Raw genomic sequence first — 26780 nt, 5'->3', positions numbered from 1 at the left:
AAAGCGTCTCACACCCGGAAAAAATGGCCATTTATTTAAAAAAAATCCCATAAAGTGTTTGATTTATCTTAATAGAACTTAAAAGAAACAAACAAACAAAACAAAAAAATGCCATGTTATACTAAGGCATCGCTCCCCTGACCCTGTATAGTAGTAATACGTTTTTTAAATTTCGTTTATTAAAAAAATAATTTCAGAGAAATCCCAAAAACAAAGTCAGAATTTCAATTTCAGAATTTCACAGACTTTCAAGTCAGTTAATTCTCTAAAGTCACAATTCCCTGGTTAGAATTCAGACTTTAGGATAAGAGCACAGAAAAAAAAAAGAATTCTGATCCCATAAATCCCATAAAGTCATAATTCAGTCAGAATTCCCACTTTTTGCTGGTCAAACAAAACGAACACAGAAAAGAGTGTCTGAAAATAAAGTCTGAATTCCGAAAAAAGTCAAATTTCCGTTATTGACTTCAAAAGTGAGAATTCTGAGCAGAAATTCAGAATTCCGATGTAAATCCAAACTGTTTGACTTTGGAGAGAATTCTTCGATGAACACAGAAAACGAGAGTAGCGCTGGCTGCCGTTTCAAGTGTGATTTTTTTTTTTTTTTTTTCGCGAGTTCCGAGACGCATGGCCAAACTCCCAGCGACCAGTTAAAAGGCAGGCACGCTGCCCATCGCTTCGCTTCTCCTCCCACTCCCACTCTGCCCAAAGCGAAAAAGCAACGAGCTCCTCCGAAAGCACTCGCGAGCTTCTCGGCGATCACCACCCGAAGCGTCCGGCCATGGAGAGCCCCAGCTCGACTTTCCCCGACATCGTGGAGCTCAACGTGGGCGGCCAGGTGTACGTGACCCGCCTGGACACGCTGACGGCGGTTCCCGACTCCCTGCTGTGGAGCAAGTTCCGCCAAAGTTCTCCCGATCGGCTCCCCAAAGACGCCAAGGGCCGCTTCTTCTTCGACCGGGACGGATTTCTCTTCCGCTACATCCTGGACTACTTGCGGGACTCGGAGCTCTTCCTGCCCGAGTTCTTCAAGGAGAGGAGGCGCCTGCGGAGGGAGGCGGACTTCTTCCGGCTGCCCGAGCTGGCCGGGCGCCTGGCGGCCAAGGACGGCGGCTCCCCCGGCGAGGACGAAGATCCGGAGGAAGCCGAGCTCTCCAGCCCCGCCGGCGCGTCCTCCTCGTCGGAGAGGAGCCCGCGCTCGCCGGGCTCCGCCTCGGGCTACATCACGGTGGGCTACCGGGGCAGCTACACCATCGGGAGGGACGTCCAGGCGGACGGCAAATTCCGCAGGGTGGCGCGGATCACCGTGTGCAGCAAGATCGGCCTGGCCAAGGAGGTGTTCGGGGACACGCTGAACGAGAGCCGGGATCCGGACCGGACCCCGGACAAGTACACGTCCAGGTACTATCTCAAGTACAACTCGCTGGAGCAGGCGTTCGATCGGCTGGCCGAGGCCGGCTTCCACATGGTGGCTTGCAACTCCACCGGGACCTGCTCGGCCGGCGGCGGCGACCCGGCGGAGGACAAATTGTGGACCAGCTACACCGAGTACGTTTTCAGTCGCTACACGTGAAGGACGGCGCTTCTTTTTTTTTGAAACGTTCGTCCTTCTGGGTACAAGTAACAGGTGTCAAAAGTAAGGCCCGGGGGCCGTTTGCGGCCCGACGCCTGCATTTCCTGGCCCGCCTCCGTTCACGATGCTTCTAAAAAACAAAAAAGCGAAAACCATTTGACTGACGGCAGAAATATGAAAATGAAATGCCTCGTCGACTTTATCCAAAAGAATTGATGGAGCATTTTTCTATCAACGTAAAGACAATGTGTATCTACTTGCTTATTTTTTTCAGACCATCTTTAATAAACTTAAATGAGAATAATTACAGCCTCAGTCCACCAAAATCACAGTATATATATATATATATATATATGTATATATATATATATATATATATATATATATATATATATATATATATATATATATATATATATATATATATCCCAAAAAATTGATGAGGCATCTTATTTACAACCATATAAAGAAAATATATTTGCTTACTTCATTGATTTTTACCATGTTTAATAAATGTAAGTGGCTCGTGGTATATACTATGAACACAATAATAAATAATACATTAATATAAAAATAACAGCCTCAATAACAACGATAACAAATTTGATGTATAATATATGTGTTGTGTAATTGTGTTGCTGTTCAAGCTATTAGGTGGTTAGGAGTGCTTTTTAATACTTTTTCACAATTTATTTATGATGTGTTTATACATATATATATATATATATATATATATATATATATATATATATATATATATATATATATATATATATATATATATATATATATATATACAGCATTAGAAATGTGGAATGTTTATGATGTGTTTATACATATATATATATATATATATATATATATATATATATATATATATATATATATATATATATATACAGCATTAGAAATGTGGAATGTAAAAACTTTAACGGAATTGACTAAGGTTTTTAAATAACTACTTTATATAAACAATGTGTAATTGCTTGCATGTTAAATTTTAACCATGTTTAACCAGTTAAAAAATGGCTTTTGTCTTTCTATTTTACTGCACGTGACCAAAATGTATAATATTTGCTTTTAAGAGCAAGTGCAATGTCACTACACAGAGCTTGGTGAAAGAGGAAGAAAATTGTGTTTAAACGTTGTGAGTGTTAAGATTTAAAGAAGTTATGATATGAATAAATGAGCTCTTGTTTCCAATTCAAAACAATGGATTGGTTGGTGGTCATTTTATTTTTTATTTTTTATAGCTCCCTTGGTATGTTCACAAATTGGTGAAATTTTCCTTTTTTTGTTGCTTTTTTTTAACACAAAGAAATAACGCGGCGAGGTCGAAACCTCGTTTAGTTTTTTATTTACAAATTTTCGAGCTGTTTTGAGAAAAGCACAAACCGAACTTTTGCCGCTCTGTTAAACCTTTCGAAATGGAATTCTCGCCATGTGCCCGAATGGGGTGGAGCCAATCGTACCATGTGATCACAAGCTTTTGTCTTCCTCAAGAAGAGAAAAAACAAAACAAAACACAATTTTGCATACGAATTCTGCACACTTAAAACAACGCTTGTACAGAAAACAGTCAACGATTTCTACTGTTTTGATGGCAAGATCGGCGAAGGGGATTTCCCTACAATGAATCAAAAGGTCTCGTTTTCAAAATTTTGCGACAATCCACGTCACAACATCAACAGGCATAAATTGAAATCCATAATGGCGGCTCGACAGGCAAAGCTCCCTCCTACACAAAAAGGCAGGCAGCTCAAATCTTCTGTCATCTGACCCCACCATCTGGGCCGGAAATCGGAAGGATGACGAGACAGCCGCAACTGCCAACACAAACGCCGCATCAGAATTCTTCTTTTTTTTTTTTCCAGTCCAGACAAGTTCAATACATTTTCGGGGTGCAGTTTTTGAGTATTTGAAATATGTCGGCAGGTTTCGGCAACCCTTAAGATTCAAGGAGCCGTTTTGACCCGTTTCCATGGATAAGACGACAGCGGGAGCCGCAAACACTTTATTACATCCGAAATGAAGACGTTAACATTTTTATAAACATATAAAAATGTATTCTTACAATATTTATGGTCATGGGGCGAGATGGAGAGAGGAGTTGGGTGTTAGCAGACAGAGGAGTCGCATACAACAGCACAGTATTTTCATGAAAAGAAGCAAGCAGACCGAACCAATGTTTGAATCCATCCGTGTTCACAAACGGGGATTTAAAATGAGAATTCCACAAGCGCTCCAGTGTGTATTTTTCTTACACACCCGTGTTATCTTATTTTGAAATATATGCTTTTAATTTGGAAGGTCGTGCGGCGTTTCCTGTTTGTGTTCTCGGTTTGTCATTTAGCTTTTAGCGCAATCTGGTCCTCGGGCCTTGAGTTTGACACCTGTGATTAAACTAAAATCTGCTCCCATCATTAGTTATGTATTTGTTTCGCGTCGAGCGTGTTTCAGATTTCCCACATTGTGAGCGGTCAGCGAACGCCTCTATCTTTAAGTTACCGTTTATCGGACTCACCCATAAATTTGGCCCTCATTTTGGGGAAAAAATGTGTTTATACGTATATATAAATATATATATATATATATATATATATATATATATATATATATATATATATATATATATATATATATATATATATATATATATATATATATATATATATATATATATATATATATATATATATTCATTTACTTTATTCACCAGTCACATTACCGCACGCACACATGCGCCTTACAAATCCTGCACAGTGAAGGAAAGCTGCTAAATGCATGATATTTTGCACTATCATCCTCATATGTATACATACCACTATTAATACTCTATTACTCTTTTTTTTGCCAGAATACTCATTTTATTGTGTAGCATTACTTTGCATTAGACAATAAAACTCTTGAATCTTAAGTCGCGGTTGGACTTGTCCAGAAGACGCTGGGAATGGAGCGCTTCAAACAAACAAGCGCTGAGTGACGGAGGAGGAACAACAAGCGAGCCAAGAACATTTGCACATTTGTTGGCATTCTTGGAATCGGCTTCCATCATTGGTTCACACTTCTCTCACGGCCTCTGCCGCTAGCCAAGTGTGACCCGCGCGCGTCTAATTCTGTTTAATTTTCATACCTTCTGCAGAGCCGCTGATATTATAACACATAAGATGTGTTTTTGTGTTCACAATAGCCTCGGTGTGTTTGTTCTTTGACTCCTACGCAATAACAGGGGAGATGAAAAAAATGGCCGTTTTTTTGCATTAGCATCAAGGTGACAATGTAACTCTGGATCGCGTCGCTAATGGCAATGCGTATCCGTATAAAACTTAAAAAAATAAAGGCATAAAACATACTGTGAAAAACGTCCTTATAACACAGCTGAGAAAGAAGTTGCTTCATGTTCCAATTGATTTGCTCTCAGCTTGAAAAGGAAAGTGTACTGTCTCTGTCACAGCATTAGAAAGCATTAAATTAGATTTGCTGATAAGAAGCCCCATTAAAATTTCACATACCTGAAGTGCCAACACTTACCCGCTTTTGGGAACGGCAGGGAAAAAAAAAAACATCAATAATGACAGTGTGCATCTGTCTAAAACTTAACAAAATAAAAGCATCAAACGTCTTACAAAAAAAAGTCTCTATAACAGCTCAAAAAGAAGTTGCTTCATGTTCCATTTAAACTGTGCAGTTCCTTTCACGGCATTAAAAAAAAGCATGAAATTAGATATGTTAATAGCTGCAGAAATCCTGTTAAAATGTTCCATACAATTAATTTGCTCTTAATTTGAAAACTGTGCAGTTCCTTTCACGGCATTAAAAAAAAAAAAAAGCATGAAATTAGATACGCTAATAGCTGCAGAAATCCTGTTAAAATGTTCCATAACCCCCAAGGTGCTGAAACATACTTTTTTTTTTTTTTTTTTTTTGGAATGGCAGGAAAATTGCATCTGTATAAAACCTAAGAAAATAAAGGCATCAACATTTTTACGATAAATTTACTATAAGTGTTATAGCTCTCACTCTTCATTGCGACTTAATATAACACTACTGCGGACTACGACGTCGCGTTGGCTCTTTATTAGCGTAGCACGTAGTCGCAACAAGCGGTACAAACGCAAAGCACAATAACACAGTTTAAAAATAAGTTGCTTCATGTTCCAATTAATTTGCTCTTCATTTGAAAACCGTACTGTTCCCGTAACGGCATTAAAAAAAGCAACAAATTCGATTTTCTGATACCTGCAGAAACCCCTTTAAAATCTCTTTTGGATTTCATACATTTGCACACGGGGTACAAAATGTTACATGCGCACACTAGTCGGTTTGTTTCACAAGTTTGCTTCCCGAATGCCTTGTAGGGAAGACTTGATGGATGTTCCCACAGATAATCTCATTAAAGTGCTGTAGCAGACAAGCAACTAGTGTGTCACGTCTGTGAGAAGAGCGAAAACCTTCTTTCCACCGAAAGCTTTCCGTGTGATTTTTTTTTTCTTTTTTACAAGAAAGTTCCGCTGCCTACAATGGCCATTTTGTAATCAGACATAAACACGTCTTCCTCAAGCTTTTTGATCTTATAAGCAAGATCGCCTTACATGAATAATCCATAAGCGTCACATGGTTAGAAAAACGCCTGAACGCCGCAGTGATAATCTGCCTGATGTTCTATCTTCACAGACGGTATTCTCAAAGAGTTCTTTCCATGACCATTTTTTTTCATTCCTAATGACAGTTTTCCTAAAGATTGACATGTTCAAGATCACACACGCGCATCGGTTCAAAACCATCTGTTTATTCTTATCGGAGAAGTGTAAATGTTGAGGCGCCGTGAGCAAAGCGGAGATTGGCGCGGAGCTGAGCCCCACTGCTAAAAAGGCTGCCGGCGTTTGCAGCAGCAGGCGACAGAGAGCAGGAAAGGGAACATCCTCCTCCCCTGCTGCTGCTGCTCCGGCTTCCTCTTCACAGCCCCTCAACTTCCCCAATACTGCCAGCGAGAGCTTTCGGAAAGGGCGAAGATGAGTCTCTCATCTCAATATCGCGTTTCTCCAAGCTGGCCAAAAAAAAAAAAAAAAAGCCTCATCATACATTTGCTCTAAACCAGGGGTGTCAAACATAGGGCCCCCGGGCCCGATCCGGCCCGCCAGGAGGTTTAGTTGGGCCCCCAAAATGATTGAAATGAAAAGGACCGAACCCGATTCGGGCGGCGCGTCTCGGTGGCGGAGCGGCGGTCGCCCAAACGAGAGATTGCGGCCATGTTGAAGTGTTTTGGAGCAAGACGCGGCTCCGGGACCATAGATCAATACAGGTGCATTTATAGAAATGTTCATTAAGTGTTTCAGCGTCATGGATGAGAAGCAGCAGCGGAGGCGGAAATCTGAACACAAAGTTCGGAAATTTGGAATTTTGGAAATTTCTCAAAATTCACTGACTTCAAAGTAGGAAATTCACAATTTTGGCGACTTTGAATTCTGACTTTATTCTCAGAGTCCTCACTTTAAAGTCAAAATTCTTATATCCGAAAAAAAAGGTAGAATCTTGACTTTAGAGTGAGAATTCTGGCTTTATTCTTCAAATTCATTGAAAGTCAGGAATTTTAAATTTCGACTATTCTCAAAGTTCCGAATTTAAAGTAGGAAATTCAGACTTTTGAGTGAGAATTCTGGCTTTATTCTTTGAATTCGTTGACTTTAAATCCAGAAATTCAAAACTTTGACTATTCTCAGAATTCATTGACTTTAAAGTCGGAAAATCCAAATTTTGACTTCTCCGGATTCTGTGTTCATTCTTAGAATCCTCCTTTTAAAGTCAGAATTGTCATTTCTTAGATAAATTCAGGATCCTGAATTTAAATGGAGAATTCTGGCTTCATTCTTAAAATTCACTGACTAAAGTCAGAAATTAAGAATTTTGACTATTCTCAGAATTCGCTGACCTCAAAGTCGGAAATTTAGAATTTTGACTTATCTGAATTCTGACTTTATTCTCAGAATCCTCACTTTAAAGTCAAAATTCTCATTTCCGAGCAAAGTCGGAATCCTGACTTTAAAGTGAGAATTCCGACATTTTCAAAGAATCCACTGACTTGATTACCGGAGGTTTAAGATTTCAACTAATGGGAATTCTCACTTTTCAGTCAGAATTCTCACTTCCGCGGAGAAAAAAACTGACTTTCAAGTCTGACTTTAAAAGTTGGAATCCTCATTTCATTGCTACTTTATGACTGATAAAAATAAGATTTTTTTTGTTATAGTTGATCATGTGCATAGGCATCAATTAGCGGCTATAGGAAAGAAGTGTGCCCCCCCCCTCCCCCACCCCATCTGAATGTCAGCCCTGACAAAATGTTTGTGGGAAACGTTTGGCTGAGATATCCCAGAGATGTCCCGGCTCCACATGGCTTCCTGTCTCGCCCACACTTTAGAAGATGAGTTTCAAACTGACTGACACCAAACCATAGCAGACTTTGGAAGGCCGTTTGAACAAAAGCGACTTTTTTTCCCCCGTTTTCCGGTGCGAGTCTGCGTTTCGTTCAACTCGTAGCCAACTGATGGAAACGGTTGACGACAAAAACATTTAAATGGAAGATTTCCAAACTACGGCCCCGGGGCCATTGGGGGCCCTCGGTTACTATTCATAAATTTGTTGGATATGCTGTAAAACTTCGTCTAAATGTGCAAAGTCGCAAATAAGCTTTTGATAATTAACTGGAACATTTTTCGACGTAACACTGGCGAATAAAGAATGTAAAATTCTACCATCAAAAATCGTGTCTTCTACTGTCTGCTGAGTTAATGTCCAAATTATGAAAACATCACAAAAATGATTCCTAAGTAACCTTCTCAATGTATTTATCAAAAAGAAATACCGGTAATTAAATATATTAAAAAACCAACAACAACACAGAAAACCACCAAAAATTCAAACCAAAGTAAAACAAAAACAAGAAGAAGAAAACCCAACTAAAAAAAAAACAAACAAAAAACAGAGAAAAATAACAGTGTCCTCTTTTGGGATCATAGTAGAAAAGTGTTCACAAAAATCAATCATTAACTTGACAGGTAACGAGCGGTGGCACGTGACAAGTTGGGTCCAAACATTCTGGTATGGGGGGGAAATCTGTCTTTTTACAATAATAAAACATTGAATAACCTACTGAACATAAAATTTGTTTTACCAACTTATATTTACCTGCAACAATTACTTCAATCATTATTTTTAAAGGCTTTTTGCATGTTTGTTTTATTTAAAATCTTCAGTAACCCCGGAAGTTCCTTCAATTACCCCCCATAACTGCATTAAAATATGCAAATAAGCTTTTTTAAAACTACACTAATATATATATATATATATATATATATATATATATATATATATATATATATATATATATATATATATATGTATAAAGTTCAAACTAAGTCCATTGCATTCTTTGAATTTTGTGTGTATAGTTTGGATACCCGTGATTTAGTGCAGGTAGTCTCACAGAACTAGATAAAAAGTAGGAAAAAATGAAAACATTTGCAAAAGATAAGAACTTAAAAAGGGAGGCAAGCTCACAGATGATAAAGCTTTTAAGGGAAGTCAACAGACTAGTGAGCTAATGGCTTTCCAGGGAGAACAAACATTTTTCTTTCAACTGCGAATATACTGCAACTTTAGGGTCTCTCTCATGAAAATTAGATCAAAAGTAATGACCCAAGGGAGCCAAACGAGAGGGAAAATAATCCCGCTTGGGATATTCTGCCAAAACAAAGGTTGGAACTCCAAAACAAGGCCACAAATCAAACCGCAGAAATACTGGAAACTATTTTCAAAATGCTGAGGATGGGAACAAAATGGCTGGCAGATCTCTGGCCATAAAATTTCACAACCTGATTTACACCAAATAAAACATGGCTGTTTTAGTATTGTCAAAGATTTTCATCCTCTTTTCAAATGTTGTACCCGCTGTCAGATTTTTTTTATTTTATCCAAGTACCTCCAAATCAGTGCAAAACATTTTTAGATGAAAAATAAAAAACAACTAAAAACTTATCATCTTTGTCTCATTTCTTGAACTTTGGAACTGCATTTTTTGTGGTATTTCGAGGTGTATTTTAAACCGTTCTTATGCCAGAATTATTTTAGAATGTGTATAAAGCAAATAAAGGAAAATATTCCAATGTGCGTCCTTGTAACACCATCCAGTAAGACATGGCCTCCTGTACCAATTAATTTGCTTTTATTTTGAAAAGAAAAATGTGCATTTCGCAGCATCAAAATAAAAACAAAAAAAACTTCAATTATATTTGCTGGTACCCGCAGAAACCCTGTTAGAATCATACATAGTACCAGCAAATATAATTGAAGTTTTTTTTGTTTTTATTTTGATGCTGCGAAATGCACATTTTTCTTTTCAAAATAAAAGCAAATTAATTGGTACAGGAAGGCATTGTCTCTACTGGATGGCTGTTACAAGGACCGCACATTGGAACTACTTTTCCTTTATTTGCCTTATATACACATTCTAAAATCACCATTTCCTGCACTACCGAAAGCGCCTTTACGTACGCCCCGAAACACATAAAAACATAAAAATCCAAAAAACAGGCTGGCATCTTACTTTTGGTGACTACTCCATTTCGTCTGTTCATGTTCCACTTAATTTGCTCTTAATTCAAAAAGCAAAACACCACAATACCTTCCATTAGACTTAGGCAGTTTGCTTATCAAACCAAGACATGTTTTGAACCTTAGTCATTTTTGAACCTATTCAAAAATGAATAGAAATCATTTTAACGCTAGTATTGTTGACAGAGAATTTTTTTCTTACAGATCTTGTTGATCTGAAGGGGAAGTCTACAGTTTCCTTTGGGGAAACCAGACTCCCTATTCTCTTAAGTGATTAGAGTGGACTATAAAAACAAAACAAAAAAAAAAGTCATCCGTCATTCTTGGTCCATATACAGCTACCATGTTTAGAACTCATCTCTAAATACTGTGAAATGCCTTTGATGTAAAAAAATTAAACGACTGGGGAAAAAACAAATACTGAACGTGATGCATTTAATGTTTCTGTACAATGTTGGTCAGGGGTGTCAAACTTATTTTATTTTGCGGGCCGCATCGAGGAAAATCTAATTCTCAAGTGGACCAGACCAAAAAAAAAAAAAAAAACATGGTATATATTTATATAACTTAAAAACAGCAACTTCACATTTATTATATTTTTAATACTACCCCAAGTAGTACATGGACAAAAACACATCACAATCAACTATAAAACATTAACTCATTTTTACACTTTACATAACAAATCTATCTTGTGGACCGGATTAAACCCATTTGCGGGCCAGAACCGGCCCGCAAACCGTATGTTTGACATTGGATTATGCAAATAATAGCAAGTGTTTGGGCACAACTGATAATTATTGCCGTGTCATAGAAGGGAACTTTCAAATAGATTTTGCAGAGACAAACTGCCGCAGAGAAACACTTCCCTAATTTCAACACCACAAGCCCCAAAACTCTTCCGTCTTCCGGTTTGCTTCATTTCCCCTTGAGATAGTTCCAGACTTCTTCGAAACATCAAACTTGCTCCAAGAATAGAGCAGAGTCGCATTCAGTTATAGACGCAACAAAAAGGAACTGATGCGCATAAGGAACGAGTTGATTAAATGTACAGAAATTTAAAACGTTTATTAGCCTAATAAAAAGTTTGTTCTTTTTCTACAAAAATGTTATATACGTGAAGATTTTTTTCCAACGCCCGTGTACAAAAGGCACGAGTACTGTGACACGCAATGCATGGATCACGAAGGTGTAATTAGTAGATCGCATGACATCGACGAACACGGAAGAAAATAAAACCAAGTCTTTTGTAAATTAGGATTTTACATCAGTAACTGCACGAGAAAAGCCAGAAGGCAAAAATAAGGACAGAATTCCGGTAAAGGGTGTTACTTCCAAATTTATTCGATACACACACATACATCATGCGTTCACTTGAAATCAAATGCAGTGCAGAACTTTCCCTGATCCAAATCAGCAAAAGTGTCTCTAGGTTTGTTTCAATGACATGCGCCCCCTGGTGGCAGAACCTCTTAAAAAAAAAACTCAGTTCATCCGCCCTAAAAAAAAAAATTACATTGATCTACACCAAAGTGGCAATGGTGAGAAAATATTACAAGGGGCAAAAAAAAAAAAAAAAAAAAGTGCTTTTATACAAATTTAAACGTGTTTCCAATATAGCTAGGTTTAAGGTTTCACAAAAAAATTACATAAACACGAAAATAAACAAAACATTTTATTAGATAATATTCAAATGGATAAAATATTCTAGTAATGTTACTTCCAGACATTTTAAGCATTAATGGCAGGATTCAAAATATGACGTTGTCCCAAGCTGTACGATCGTCTCCGACGTTTATTTCTCCGCGTAGTCTGCGTTCTTCTCGTCACAAGGAAGTGGAACCGGTTGCTAAAATGTTTAAAATGTACTTGCTTATAAACAATTAAGACTGTAAAAACTGATGTTACTCGAAAGTGAAAGAGCAAAATCAGAGGTGTCCAAAGTACAGCCCGGGGGCCATTTGCTAACCCTTTGACCTTTTAGCGGCCCGTGTCGTACAAGGAAATTACATTGTAATGCTCTCTTAAAAAAAGTGTAGAAAAATATATCTTAATTTTCCTAATCGCCTTGAATCCTGGAATCAAATAAACTACATCATACAGACAATTATTTTATTAATTTCCAGTGATTAATTTTTTAAAGTAAAAACAAAGTTGCCCTCATCTCTTTAGATTTTTCTGTGTGTGGAAAAGGTTTGAACACCCCTGATTTAAATTTGATCTCGTACAAAGCCTCTATGCTGAGTTCAAGGTGCACTAAGGAAGCTTAAACGTTCAAAATCTGCATTTTGCCAGAAATGTATATCAATAAAATACATCAGCTGCACACGTGATAGTGTTCTCAAGGTTGCAGTTACGCCTATGGTCTGTAGAGGTCACCGTTTGACAATAAACGTGTCACATTCCTGAATGCACCTTGCGGTCTTGAAGTTGAATTAATGTCAGAAAATTTGAGCTGATCATAGAGTAAAAAAACAAGCAAAATACTCACATTTAAGTTGGAAATAACAGGCCTCGCAGTATAGTTTCTTATTTCGGACCCGAACCTGTACTGCAGTGACTTTTTTTCCAAGATATTGCTGGCAGCCCACACACTGAGGAGGAGGGAAAAGTGAGAAAATTGCAGCCCGGCTGACAAAAATAGGGGCCATTGTTATATATATATTTTTTTCAATTATTAATGACACTAAGAGAATACGATTTTAACCATAGGTCTCGTATGGTTGCTAAGGGATACTCATTATATTAAGGTCCTACAAAGCTGACTGTTTCAAATGTGTCAAGCTTACATGTAATTTACTCATTAATTCTGGGCCGCTAACTGCAGATTTCTTCCTTCCTGCTGATCTAAAGGGAATACTGCATTACCATAATGCCACCTGCCATATTATATATATATATATATATATATATATATATATATATATATATATATATATATATATATATATATATATATATATATATATATACACTATTATGATAGAAGCCAATTTTGCCATATGCAGCACTACAAAATAATTTATTTTGTAATGAAAAAAAAACATTTAAATGCAATGCATCATGCTAAGGCTGGATAATTAATCAAAACAATGAAAAATCAACTATATTGCTAAAATAAGGTTTTGCACAAGTGACAGAATACTGGAGAGGTGGTTGACAAAAACGTCGAGACATAAAAATCGTTACCGCTTAAAAGAATACTTTAGTATTTAGCAGTACGTTACATATACAATGAATACTTTAAAAAACACGTTTAGGCGCTTGCTGGAAGTGAGCTGTGGGAGATGATTGGATGAAATTTTACCATTCAAAATAAAGTCATGACACTTAGAACAGCCTCCCTGTCTTTTTTTAGATTTTACAAAATGGCGCCCAAAAGATGACTGAAAAGTCAAATGGAAAAAAAAGTAATGTTATCAAAAATAACTTTTTTACTGCTGAAAGGCCAAATTAATTTTATTTGTGGGATTTAAGCAAGTCATGCGCACGCTCTGTATGGTTTTCCAATGAATCAAAAGATTTAGATCAAAAACAAAATGTCCACAAGAGTGGACACCAATTCGCAGCGTGTCTCTCAGGAGGATATCATAAGTGTGCACCGCATTGTGGGAGGAAAATATTAGTGAGCTTCTCCAACAGTAGGAACATTCTCTCATAATAAAGACGAGAGCGCAAACAGTGCCATGAGAACCCAAGTGAATATTTCCGCCGGGCGGCACCCATGTGAGCACGCCGCCACCAACTTGATGAACCTCTCACCTGAAAACAAGCGAAATGGAAGCAGAGACTAAGGGCTTCGATAACCATGGCCGCCCCACTACTCAGCGGACCGTCACACACGCAGCAACTTCTCCTTCCAGTGACCATCCTGGGACAGTACACCGTGCAGCGGATCAAAATGGCGGCGAGCACGGGTCCATAAGCGGGTTTAATGTCGTGTTAAATAGTCACCAAACCCAGTCCTGATGCCTTGCACGGCTCCAGTCACTTTTTTAGATCTTCCGAGATGGCTCTCAAAATGTGACTCATGCTAGTCAAAGGAGCTTGCTATACGTCATCATTTTAAGGATTATCAAAGTAACTTTGAAAATATCCATTTTTGGGGGGATTTTTTTTCTGTCTAGTGCGCCTCACAGTGGACATTTGTGGAAACGTGGTGCAGTTGGACGATAGTGGCAGTATCACTAGTGCTTGCAGAGTTGACTCAAAAAGCTACCTCATGCTAGTCAAAAGAGCTTGCTATACGTCATCATTTTAAGGATTATCAAAGTAACTCAAAATATCCATTTTTTGGGGGATTTTTTTTCTGTCTAGTGCGCCTCACAGTGGACATTTGTGGAAATGTGGTACAGTTGGACGATAGTGGCGGTATCACTAGTGCTTGCAGAGTTGACTCAAAAAGCTACCTCTGATGGCAATAACTGTTTTTTAATACGTTCTTGGCATGCATGGAGGTAAGGAGGAGGCCTTCGTCTTAACCTCTTAAGCTTCATGCTGGAAGGACATGGCACGTTTGTGTGTCAAAACAAATATGCAGATTTTTGATGATGTCCCGCCTTATCGAGATGATTGGGTGAAACTTTACCAATATCAAAATCCAGTCATGACGCTTAGCATGTCCTCCATGTCCTTTTTAGATCATACAAGATGGCTCTCAAAACGCTACTTCGAAAAAGGCAAAGCTAAGTCCTCATTTTTGCTCAAAAACACATGATGCTTGTCAAAAAAAGTAGTTTTTTCTGTGTGATAACCTTCAATGCTATCTGAAAAAAATACCACATTATTTTAGGAGGATTTTTTTCAAATTGTGGTGTGCCTCACAGTGAACATTCATGAAAGTGTGGCGCAGTTTGGTGATACGCTATCACGAGTGCTTGTAGAGTTGATTTCAACAAGCTGCCTCTGAAAACAATAGTGACAACATTCAGAGTAAATTTGACAATATCATTTTTAGAAGCTTGTTTACAGTCTAGTGCGCCTCACAGTGGACATCTGTGGAAATGCGGTGCAGTTTGACAACAGCAGTAATGATACGGTATCACTAGTGCTTGCAGAGTTGATTCAACAAGTCGCCTCTGGAAATAATTAGATAATCACAGTTTTTTTTAATGATCGTAGAGGAACAGTAGGTCTTAAAAATAGTGACACTACTGTGACTTGCTCAGAATGAATGAAAAATTTTATCGTATGTATGCATTTATCCATTTGTACCAAACATGGCAGGCATATCTAAATGTACCAAATACTCAATATTTCATCTACAATTAATAGATTGTTTTCAATGCTGTAATTTTAATACCGTCGTGTTTTTGCTCATGGTTATCACATCGGCAGAATCTACTTTCGGCCCACGCCTAATACGACGGCGGCAAAAGGGCCCAAATGTTTACAATACCTGCTAGGATGAGAGTCTGCGGACGTACTTCTCTGGGATGACCTCCATCCATTGTTGGAGCGGGAAGAAGCGCTCGTACCCAGAGCGCAATAACCAGCGGCGGCCGAACGCGGTCGAGGATAACCTGCCGTAAGGCTCGAGCGAGAGCTTCCGAGGGCGTCCAGAGACTCGTACCTGCGAGCGGAGAGGCGCCATTCACCCGGCTGATAATGACATCCCATAATAGCTAACCCAAGCCCGCGACCTCTTCAGGGGCATTCCGATGTAGATCGGCTCCTTGTAAAAAGCGCCGCTACGCTGACGTATCCAGCTACTGTCGGTCAGAAGCTGAGTTCGCTTTTTCATCTCTTCCAAGATTCGCTGCCGCTCTTGCTCGGCCTTGGAAACCGAATCTTCTCGCCTTCTCCTCAAATCATCTGAAAAAAAAAAAAAATGGAATGTAGAAGAGCAAGAATACGGACAGTTTACAGATGAAGATGGGCTAACCTTTCGGCTGTTTGTAGGAACCAGCTAATGCTGGAGTAGATAGCGATTTTGCCCTAAGGGAGAGGCAGAGGTTCGATATTTGTACACAATGGTTGGAAGATTTGTGTTACGAGTAATACGTAGGCCGATAAGGCACGCAAAAGATAGGAAATGAATTTGTTCTGACCTGTGGGCAGAAGAGAGCTGAGCAAAGCCAGAGGTGTCTTCTGCCCTGTGGTGTCAGATTAGCAGGAAGTTGTCAATGGAAATAAATAAATACAGTGGTACCTCTACTTACGCAGTTCATTTGTTCCAAAGTCATTTCATAACGTGAATTGTTTGGAGGTGCAGCCGCTTTTTACATGTAAACAGCCTAATCTGTTCTAAAGCCTCACCAAATATTTCAAAACCCTTTAAATGACTCATATTACCGTAATCCCCCAAATATAGGACGCATCTGTGTATAGGACGCACTTAATTTTAGGGTCAAAATCTGGTATTTATGATGTTGCTGTGTATAGGATGCACCAAAAGTTTGGCGACAATGTATAAACGATATAAATTTGTATCAATCTGTTGAGGGTTAACAGTGATTCCGATTTCCCACGTTTTGAGTGGTCAGGGAACGCCGTGCCAGTGTAACGTTGAATGCTCTCCAAGCAGTTGTTTTTCCTTTTCCTCGCAACTCGGCTCAGTTTCATTTTACCATGAATACCCCAAGTTGCTCATCATCCGTAGTCAACCAAGATTATGATTGCGTGTATATGTCAAGATTACAATTAATGAGTCAAATGAAATATCTTTCCATGTTCTTTAACCGGTGCACTCTCAATTGAACCAACTTTTACGTAATCCTTTGTTTTAGCAATCTTCCTGTATGTTAACAAGGATGAACTCTGACGTTGGTTCAGTCAGCTTGCTTCTTTTGTTGAAAATAACGCCCTAACAACCTCAGCTAACATCAGCTGCTGTTAGCTGCTAACAGCCAACTGACCTCCGCCCTTTAGCTCATTGCGTTATGGTAACACACATTCCTGTTTCAAAACTCTGCTTATGTGGCTGAAGGATCAATCTTTGTTGAATGGTGTCGAAAAAACCCCAAAAAACTAATCTTTGAGTTACTGTTTATTTGATGCACTGATACTTTAGGGCTTTAAAAAAAAGTGTGTGTTATTTTAGAGGGAATTACGGTAATTGTAGCAGTTGACAATATGAATGTAGTTCATTTGTTTGTCTTGAGATGGAGCTGGTGTGTTGGTGGGGCATGCAACTCCTGTATAAGTCGTTTTATCTGTATGTTTTTATTTTACTTTCCCACTGATCTAGGCATCATTTACAAGCCTGTAATCGCAAAAAGTTAGTTTTGGATATTATTGAGCATGTAAATTCAGTTTAAGGTCATGCGAATTAGTTCCTGTGTTATGTTGTTTCGCCCTCTGGCTAACGTGCAGTCAGACGTAAGTTGAGGTACGACTGTAAATCAAAATAAAAGTATGTACAAAATTAAATTGAGTAAATAACTTCCAAATGGTCAGCTCCACACTTACATAAAATATACAGCATCATATACGTGAGAAACAAACAGGGTTTTACCAGTCTCTGTCATTCAAATTCACGTGTGTGCCAGTTTGAGGTTCGAACACGATTTCTTGGGGCCTCTGCTCTTTTATTTTTGTCAAACCATGACGATGAATCCCTCCGGCATTGCACATTCCCACGTTATTCTGAAATAAATGACATTTCTTTAGAAACAAATGATGAGATACTGTAATGATCGTATGCTGAAATCATAAACACACACCCTCCTTAGCCAAACACTTGAAAAAAAATTCTATACAAGTATCAGGGATTGAATGTATGGACTATTAGGGAAAAAAAAAGTAACTTTGGTATTAAATAAGTGAATTTCATCAAACAATGGTTGATTAAACCGTTCTTGCGAGGATCACAGGAGTCCATTTGAGGAGAATTAAAAGTCTGACATGACATATGACATGTTTGACAGCACAAACAAGCAAAGGGTGAAAGAGAATACACATTTCAAAGAGCAATCGCATCCTTTGCGGAAGAGTAAAAGAAAAAAGGCCGAGACAGACAGACGGCCTCCTACGCACCTCCTCAGTCGCAGAGCTTTTTGCCTTGTGCCACTCGGCCCGAAGCCTCCGCTGATCCCGCTCATATTGCGCCTGAGCAAGCCAACAAGCGCATGACATCTCAGCCGCTATTCCGGTTTCACGGGCTGCTGCTGACAGCTTCTACCTGCAGGAGGCGCTCTTGTTCTTCCTGCCACTTCTGCTGACGTCTGTGCTCGCCTTGGTGGTCCCATGACCAGCTGGATGAGGAGGGGGTGAGCGATGGCACCTGGAGCTGCACAGACGGATCGGACGGGAGTACTCACTCACTCACGCACGTGGGGGTTTTCTATCATTGTGGGGGCACGCCATTGATATCATTCATTTCCGGGCCCCTATACCCAATCTTAAACATCGCGACAGATTGCGCAACACGCTAAGCCACTAATGATAGATGCTAAAAGTAAGTCTTGACCCTCAAAAAGACATCGGAACTTGTGGGGGTTCACCAAAATGACCCCCCCCACCAAAAAAAAAAAAAAAAAAAAAACTTAGCAGGGATTTAGTCCCAACCATGTAGTAAAAACAACACATACGCTCACACACATACACACTCCCATCTTTATAAAAAAAAATGGTAGAAACTTACATCTGATATTGCTGATTCGGAGCCTCCTGTGCGGAAAAAAAAAGAAAAAAAAAGTGCCAATTAAAAAAAACAAACATTTGACACTCTTTGCTAGTAAACAGATCATTAATCACTACACACCATGCCACACAAAATGATGAGGAAGACGGGCTGGGCCGGAAAAATAACCTTGAAAAATTATCTCCCGGTTTTATTCAGTCATTTTTGGCAATTAGGATTTTAATGGGGTAAAAAAAAAAAAAAAAAAGTCCGATTTATGAAAACAAACAAAAAAACTTTCCGAGGCACATATTCTGACAAAAATAATGAACCGATTCAAAATCAGTTTAACCCTTCTGCGCACACTTTGCAAACTATACACATTGCATTTTTCTTCCAAATTTTGTATATGTTTTTAAAGCCATAATAATCAGTTATTTATGAATATTTGTTCACTGGCATCAGTTCTATCCGTACATACTGTACATAGATTAAATTTATTAACGCCTACAAAAAAAATTGAAAAATGTTATCGTCTGTCTTTGTAGCCTGTGAAGTGACGATGACACTTTAACTGGTCTCTACCGCCACCTACTGACTTGAGGTGAAACAAGTCAAATAATCATTTTCTGTTTCCTGACATGGTTTGACTGCCGCTTAACGGAAAGTTGCAAAAATTGCAGGGAAATCAATGTCATAAATCCTATTAAATTGCATCTCAAAAATTGTAATGGTTTTATATGGTCCAAAAATTGGACAATGATCATTTCTGTACACAAAATCTCGCACGTCTAGCTGCAAACACAAAAAAATGTCAGAACGGTTGCATTTTGAAATTGTACATGTTGTAATCATCACCTTATTGGTTTTTTCCCCATTTATGACTTTTTCTCCATAATTTGTAAATGTCACAAGGGTTAAATATAAACGTAATCGTACTTGTGCAAAAAATAGACACTGGTAAAAAGAATCTGTGTATAAATTGCTTAAAGGGATATTTCATTTAAGTTACCATTTTTAGCAATAAAATGTCGGCAAAGTTCAGATCCTATCACGTGTCGGATCACATTTTCAGCTGATCGGTATCGGGGGGAGGAAAAAAAAAAAAAAGACGGCTTGAGAAAATCATAATGTGTTTTCACAAAATCAAAGATGCAAAAGTTAATATTCAGCTTCAAATTCAAGGTTAGCTATCAATTCAGCGCTAAAACATCACTGGAAGAATCCAGGCCAAAGCAATCGATATCGCAGTCATCCAAGGGAGATTAAGTTTAGGCCTTTGCACAGGTTAGAGCGACCCAGTCAGTTAGTACTTGTGTCTAACAGCACCTCAATAAAAGAAGCCTTGAACCAGTGGTGTCCAAACTATGGCCCGGGGGCCATTTAGGGCCCACCATCCACATTTTAGCGGCCCGCAGCACATAAGAAAATGACACTTTGACATGGGCTGCAATGCTATCTAAAATCTTAATTTGGCTCATCACCTTGAAAGCCTGTACATAGCATTTTTATCCACAGTATATTATAAAGACAAATATGTAATTACTTGCATGATTAAGCTCTAGAGTGATTTCTGTTTTTCTGTATGCAGCCCTTAAGAGAATAAACTTTGGACACCCCTGCCTTAAACCCTGTAGACACTACACGTTAAAAGATCTAGCCAGCCATTGACTACTAATCCAGGATCTGGAGGGGGAAAAAAAAAAAAAAAAAAAATCAATGCGCTAATCCGCTAATATAGCTACTATTTAATGCTACTGCAGGGAAATGCTTTTCAAATAAACTATTGCTCCAGTCTGGATGAATTGAAATTGGATTTGATCAGGCTCCTTTTATTGCGTGCGTCTCACAGCAAAACAAAAGTTTCAATATCCGTTAAGAAGAAGTCTTAACAGCTTTTCACACAGTGCAAACCACATCATAAAGTTACCGCATAAGTAAACCCACGAGCTGAACCCTGCAGAGCCTTGCCAACGGGAATCCATGGAAACAGGAAACGAGACAACATTCGGTAATTTTACATTAATACATTTGTGAGCGCTAATGGGTCCCTTGAAAAGAACTATACAAATCTAAACGACTTACCAGCAAGAATAATTCAAAGAATGTCAATGTATTTATTTACTTTTACTATTACAAAATGGTATACATTTCTTAATTTACCAAATACGGATTCGATATTTTGTTTGAAAATAAGTGTGTTCAAGTGAAAAAAAATGAAGTATAAAATGTTTCTTTTTAATTATATTTATATTCGTAAAATTGTCCTCTGTCAACAATAATAGTGAGTGAAAGAGATTGTTTCTACTCCTAAGAGCACAGGTGTGGAACTCCAGTCCTCGAGGGCCGGTATCCTACATGTTTTCAAACCTTTTCCCTCAAAAACACCTGATTCCAATGATCGGGATCGTTTGGAAGCTCCTGCAGAGCTTGCTAATGAGCTAATCATTTGAATCAGGTGTGTTGGGGAAAGAAAATCGGAAAACATGCAGGATGCCGGCCCTCGAGGACTGGAGTTCCACACCTGTGCCTTAGAGCAAGCAAACAATAATAATTAGCCCAAATTTGCAAAACTCTTAACTGTGATTAGAGCAGTGCTACTCAAACATTTTTCAAAGCACGCCCCAGGAAAGAGAAAAACCTTTGACGTCCCTCGCCACGCCGACTATACAGAAGGTTATTATCTATAAAAATTGAATAATTAGACCTAAAAGCAAGAAGCGTCTGCTTTTCTTACCCTAATATAATATTTACCAGTGTGAAATGGTGTTGATTTTCTCAGCTGATTCCTAATATATAACACGCTAGGTGTCAATTGAGATCCATTTCGAAAAATCCAATCGGCAAAAATTTGGAATAAATTTGGTTTGAAATGAACGAAAAGGACGTTTTGACTGCTAAATGATTACATTTTGCTTAAAAGTAAATCATACGCTTGGTTTGAGGTAGGTTTCATTTTTTTCATTGGTTTGCCTTTAGCTGTGTTGCCCCGTGTGCCAACTTTTTGCCATTATAATTTACTTATTATTTGCGAGTATCAACCCTTGAACCTGATTGTTTAAAAAAAAGGGCACTAAGACATGTTTGATCAAACATGATGAATAATCGCAATTTCAATATTGACCAAAATAAATGGTGATTATTATATTTATATATTTTAATGAGGAAAAATATTGACAGGAGAGACTTAATAGTTTGCATTTTTCCTATTTAGAAATGTGTCTTTCTACTGGGATTTCAACCGGACATCTTAAATATCCTCTTTCACTTTACGGCCAATAATATTTGTTTTCATTTTTACTTTCACACATACGTCCCTATAAACTGCTACAGATTACAGTTGCCAAGCAACCCGCATCGACAGCCGTCCAACCTTAAACGCAGACAAACACGGACGAGAACGGCGCCGACGGCAGACCGCGGCGCGAGAAAAGTAAACGGGCGTCAATTGTGTCCTTTGAATGACTCGCCGCGCAATCTCAAAAGGACCAATACGGCAAAAACGACGGCGCCGGCGTTCCGTCGGCGAGCGTCTCGTCGGCCCCATTTTCACTTCATTTTCAGCTTGCCCGCCTCCATCTTGAGAAGCGGCAATTACCGGATTTTGACCGCCAACGGTCAACCAGAACCTTCTGGTCGTGCCAGAAGGGCAAATGCGGGAGGAATACATATTTTTTTTTGTCACTAATCCCTTTGACTGAGACCTTTCCCGTTCTTCAAACTGCAACGTACCAAATAGTGAATAAGAGAAATTCGGTTAGGCGTGCCGATCTCCCGGCTAGGCAAGATAAATGTCGCCATTTTGCACATTAATATGAAGTCGTTTTCTCTATTTATGAAAGAGAAGAATTGCATCGTTACAAAACTGAGGATTTCTTGGAATCATTATATAGCAATACCTTAACTACTGTGTAGATACGGGGTAATTATAAAACAAACACTGTGTTTATCTTCATCCGAAAAAAGATACTAATTATCAAGCTTTCAAAATATACAGCCACACGTTAAAATCTGAGAGAAACAAAATCCAAGACAAAAAACTGCCAAAAAAACTTGACAATGGCCTTTGTTTATTCATAAAACCATGAACAAAACCATGTATTTTACAAAGAAGACTAGCACCCATTTTAGCAATATGTTGCTTGATATTCCAATTAATTTGCTCTTGATTTGAAAATAAGTGAACTTTCCCTATCATAGCTTTAAAAGGCATTCGGCTGGATTTGCTGATACCAGCAGAATTTATTTACCCGTTTTTAGCTGTAAAAAGTAATTGTCAAAAATTAATTCTAACTAACTCTAACAAGTATTAAATATTGAAATTTAAAAATAATAAAATGACAAACGAGTAAACACCACAACTATCACACAATTTTATCAGTATTTTATGTACAACTAATATTTTAAACAACTGTCAACTCGGGTAAAAATCATAACCAATCACCGTTCGGCTTGTGAACGTCACATGACCAACAGCTGAGCAGTGATTGGTTGTTACCCGACCAGATAAATTAGAGACAAACTATCTACAGCTGGAAATGTCCAAAAAGTGGACGAGTGCTTTAAAACATTATTTGGGAACCAAATGTACTAAGATACAATCACACTAAAAATTAATTGCTCCTGATTGGAAAATGAAGCCTCATGAAGCACTTTTGATATTTTTTTACTCCTCTAGATGGCACTCATTGTTTGAAGATGCATTGGAAATCGAACGCATTTCCTTTTATCTTCAAAAGAAAGAACACCTTCTACAGGAGTAAAATGATATCGCAAGCGCTTCGCGAGGCTTCGTTTCGCCATCGTTTTTCAACCGAGGCCAATTTGGCGTCTTTTCCGAACGACGCCGTCTTCAAACAAAAACAATTTAGACGCGATCGCAGTGTAAAGGACGCGAGGAGGCTTCCGCTATTTATCTCACCCCTTTTTTGAAAGCGTTGAAGATCCATGGTAAGAGTGCCAATTTGCTGGGCCGATTCCACGTTTTCCTCCCACGGGCCGGAGCTGGCGCGCGCTGCCAGATCGTCATCTGCACGCAGCTGGCGGAGCTCCGCAGGGCCGCCTGCCGCGAGAAGGACGGCCGGGAAGAAAATGAAGACGGATAAGGACGCGGGCGGAGAAACGCAAACAAGGCACGCGCTTTGGAAATGACTTGCTGAGAACCAAATGGCGGAATAAGTGGCGGGAACAAGAATGGTAACGCGCTAACCGGAAATTTCTTCTACTCTTAAAAAAAAAAGAAAAAAAGTTATTTTTTTGCCACTGTTGTGTTGATGTTTTTGTCCCCAGGTATTCACAACACCAACTGTCATTCTGCAAAAAGGAAAATTAGAGAAAAAAAAAAACGAAACCAATAAATCCACTGTCCATAATCTACCGTGTTTTCCACACTATATATGTGTGTGTGTGTGTGTGTGTGTCATTGAGCACAACAAGTTTTCTAAAGGAGTCTAACATCTTCATGTTCTAATTAATTTGCTCTCAATTTGAAAATGAAAACATACTGTTCCTGCCTTGGCCTCGAAAAGCAATACATTAGATTTGCTGAATCACAACGCTAGACACGACTCTAGAATCAAATCTCGAATGCATCATTTTACCAATCCCGGAAATGCAATAAAATACATCTTTTGTAGTCATGAGGTGATTCAATAAATTTGACCATAAAGAAAAATATTTTACCTGTTTGAATACATTTTATTGTCGCTGCAGTAGCTTCCCAAGCTGGCTGGAAAACAAAGTCTGGTCCACTTGTGGCTTTAGGAGCAAGACTAAGCCTCATGTCTCTGTGGTCTACCTGCAAAACACACACACACACGCACACACACACTTCAAGTTGATACCCACTGATCCAATTTCATCTGCTTCCGAACGGAAATGAGATACTCGAAGGGGACCTGCAGAGGTACACTATAGTCAATTTAAAGTAGGTGAGCAGATACTATGGATCCTGTTGGGCAGCCGCAGGGTTTCTCAACCTTCTTCCATGATGTACCAACTGAGAAATAGTCTTGAATCGACGTGATGAAGAGCGCTGATGTGCAATTCGTGTCTTATACGTTCAACTTCGGAACCGCTTTTGCAGTGCTACCTCAAAGCTTATTTTTCTCAGAAACTGCAGAAGATCAAGCAACCTCATACGTTTTATTTCCGGGGCGTCTGCAAGAACATTTCGCAAAGGGGCCACTAACACTATTAGCGTCATGTTCCAGTTCATTTGCTCTTAATTTGAAATTGCAACTGTACGTGAAACTCGCCTTAATGGAGCTTTGTATTTTTACTTGTGTGCATGTGTGTGTGTGTGTGTGTGGGGGGGGGGTTGCTGAGTCGTAGAGGCATGAGACAAGAAATGACGCACGTTTTTCCAAATTACCGTAACTACTGAACGGTTTGCACTGATATAATTATAGTACCTAAAGAGTTGAAACATTGCTGAGGTAATTCCCTTTCCTGAGGTAAAGATTATGGTATGGGGGGGGGGGGGGGGGGGGGGGGGGGGTCCTGCGTCAGAGAGGCTTGAGGCAGGAAATGACGCATGTCCAAATCACCGTAACCGCTGAACGTTTTGAGTTATATATGTCGTATCTAAAGCGTTAAAACACTGCAGCCGTAACAAACGGGGACTGTAGCGGCAGATGCAAAAAATATCATTTTGACGTCCCTAATTTCTTTAAAAACAACGGTGAGGTGAGGAGACATGAGAGTTAATGTGCAAGGAGTAATGGGCGCGGTCAACAAATGAAACTCTTATCTCAAGGCGTCCAATCCGTTGAACTAAAATGCAAAATCTGCTCCACTGCTTCTGATTTTTTTTTTTTTTTCCATTGAGGTCTGGCTCATTTACTATGATCAATGGGCGCTTTCACTGTTATACTTTTGATCCGTCCTCATGACTGCTGTTTGATTCAATAAGATTCGACTTGATGTCAAAGCAGCAATAATTCAACCTACCCCGGGGAAGTCAACGCTGGCCCTTCTTGGCGGAATTGCGCCTTCGCCCTGTTGGGGTTGAAGCTGATTGCAACTGGTGTGGAAAGTCTGCTTGACGCGGTCGAGCGCCTGCGCTGGATTGTGCTGTTGTACTCTTAGGTAGGACGTGGCGGTCTGTCTTTTGAGCGTGGCGTTAGCGGGTGGGGACGAAGCGTCTTCTCCTTCGCTGGAGCTCATCAGACTGCGGTTGTCGCAGACCTGATTCAACCCATGTTACATGCGGTGGATCAGAAACAGCCAACATTATAAACGCAGATTGAGAACAAAGACTTTTTCCGTCATCTGACACCAGTGTATATATAATTGAGTGGGGAAACTCGTAGATAACTCGCATCACGCGGACGAAAGTGGGTCATCCATGCGCATGGTACTCGTTACCTGTCAAAATTAACGAGTAAGTATAAAAATTACCGGTTGTATCTGCATGGGTTAAAGCATAGGTGTGGAACTCCAGTCCTCGAGGGCCGGCATCCTGCATGTTTTCCGGTTTTCTTTGCCCAACACACCTGATTCAAATAATTAGCTCATTAGCAAGCTCTGCGGGAGCTTCGAAATGATCCCAATCATTTGAATCAGGTGTTTTTGAGGGAAAAAGTTTGAAAACATGTAGGATACCGGCCCTCGAGGACTGGAGTTCCACACCTGTGGGTTAAAGGGAAAGTGTGTAACATTGACTGTTTTTTTTTTTTTTTTTTTACAGACAGCGGGAGATGCTGCATTTACCATTGTGCGTAGCTATAACAAACATGGCCGCCTCCGGAGAAGTGCCACCCCCTAATTAATATCATTTCATGATAACTACACCTATGATTATATTTAAAACACACTGTTGGTCGTTAAGAACACATTTATTTGCAAGTCTTTGAAATGTATAATCATTTAATTTATTCCTTTTTAATGAAAAACAGTCTAAATCTTACACACTGTCCCTTTAAGTACCCATACTAGTATTAGTCTGAAAAAAGATGTTATTGGACATCTCCAGTCATTTTTTTAGTAGCCAATCAGGTGTGAAAAAAAAAAAAAATCCCAAATACACGACTA

The 26780-nt window shown here is 39.1% G+C and overlaps 2 protein-coding genes across 3 annotated transcripts in view; one reads left to right on the top strand and one right to left on the bottom strand.

Moving 5' to 3' along the window:
- Positions 1-639: 639 nt before the first annotated feature.
- Positions 640-1910, top strand: LOC148424273 (BTB/POZ domain-containing protein KCTD12-like). The gene has a single exon (XM_088413231.1). The coding sequence runs from the start codon at positions 782-784 to the stop codon at positions 1571-1573; it is 792 nt and encodes a 263-aa protein (XP_088269357.1). The 5' UTR covers positions 640-781; the 3' UTR covers positions 1574-1910.
- Positions 1911-11502: 9592 nt separating this feature from the next.
- The window catches only part of lmo7b (LIM domain 7b), a 30447-nt gene continuing 15169 nt past the window's right edge, over positions 11503-26780 (bottom strand). For both annotated transcript variants that reach the window (XM_088412787.1, XM_088412788.1), the window contains exons 13-25: positions 25698-25934; positions 24429-24543; positions 23668-23808; positions 18768-18793; positions 18306-18413; positions 18161-18232; positions 17640-17770; positions 16234-16278; positions 16068-16120; positions 15826-15997; positions 15582-15755; positions 12675-12777; positions 11503-12032 (exon numbers count right to left, since the gene is read on the bottom strand). In XM_088412787.1, the coding sequence (XP_088268913.1) occupies positions 11979-12032; positions 12675-12777; positions 15582-15755; positions 15826-15997; positions 16068-16120; positions 16234-16278; positions 17640-17770; positions 18161-18232; positions 18306-18413; positions 18768-18793; positions 23668-23808; positions 24429-24543; positions 25698-25934 (1431 nt within the window). In that variant the 3' untranslated portion in view covers positions 11503-11978. The remainder of the gene's footprint in view (positions 12033-12674; positions 12778-15581; positions 15756-15825; positions 15998-16067; positions 16121-16233; positions 16279-17639; positions 17771-18160; positions 18233-18305; positions 18414-18767; positions 18794-23667; positions 23809-24428; positions 24544-25697; positions 25935-26780) is intronic.

The sequence above is a fragment of the Hippichthys cyanospilos genome, chromosome 4 (assembly GCF_059441005.1).
Source record: "Hippichthys cyanospilos isolate Australia breed blue-spotted pipefish chromosome 4, RoL_Hcya_1.0, whole genome shotgun sequence".
Taxonomy (NCBI): Eukaryota; Metazoa; Chordata; class Actinopteri; order Syngnathiformes; family Syngnathidae; genus Hippichthys; species Hippichthys cyanospilos.
Note: the sequence above shows the minus strand (reverse complement) of the source record. Positions and strands in the feature narration are given on the sequence as shown.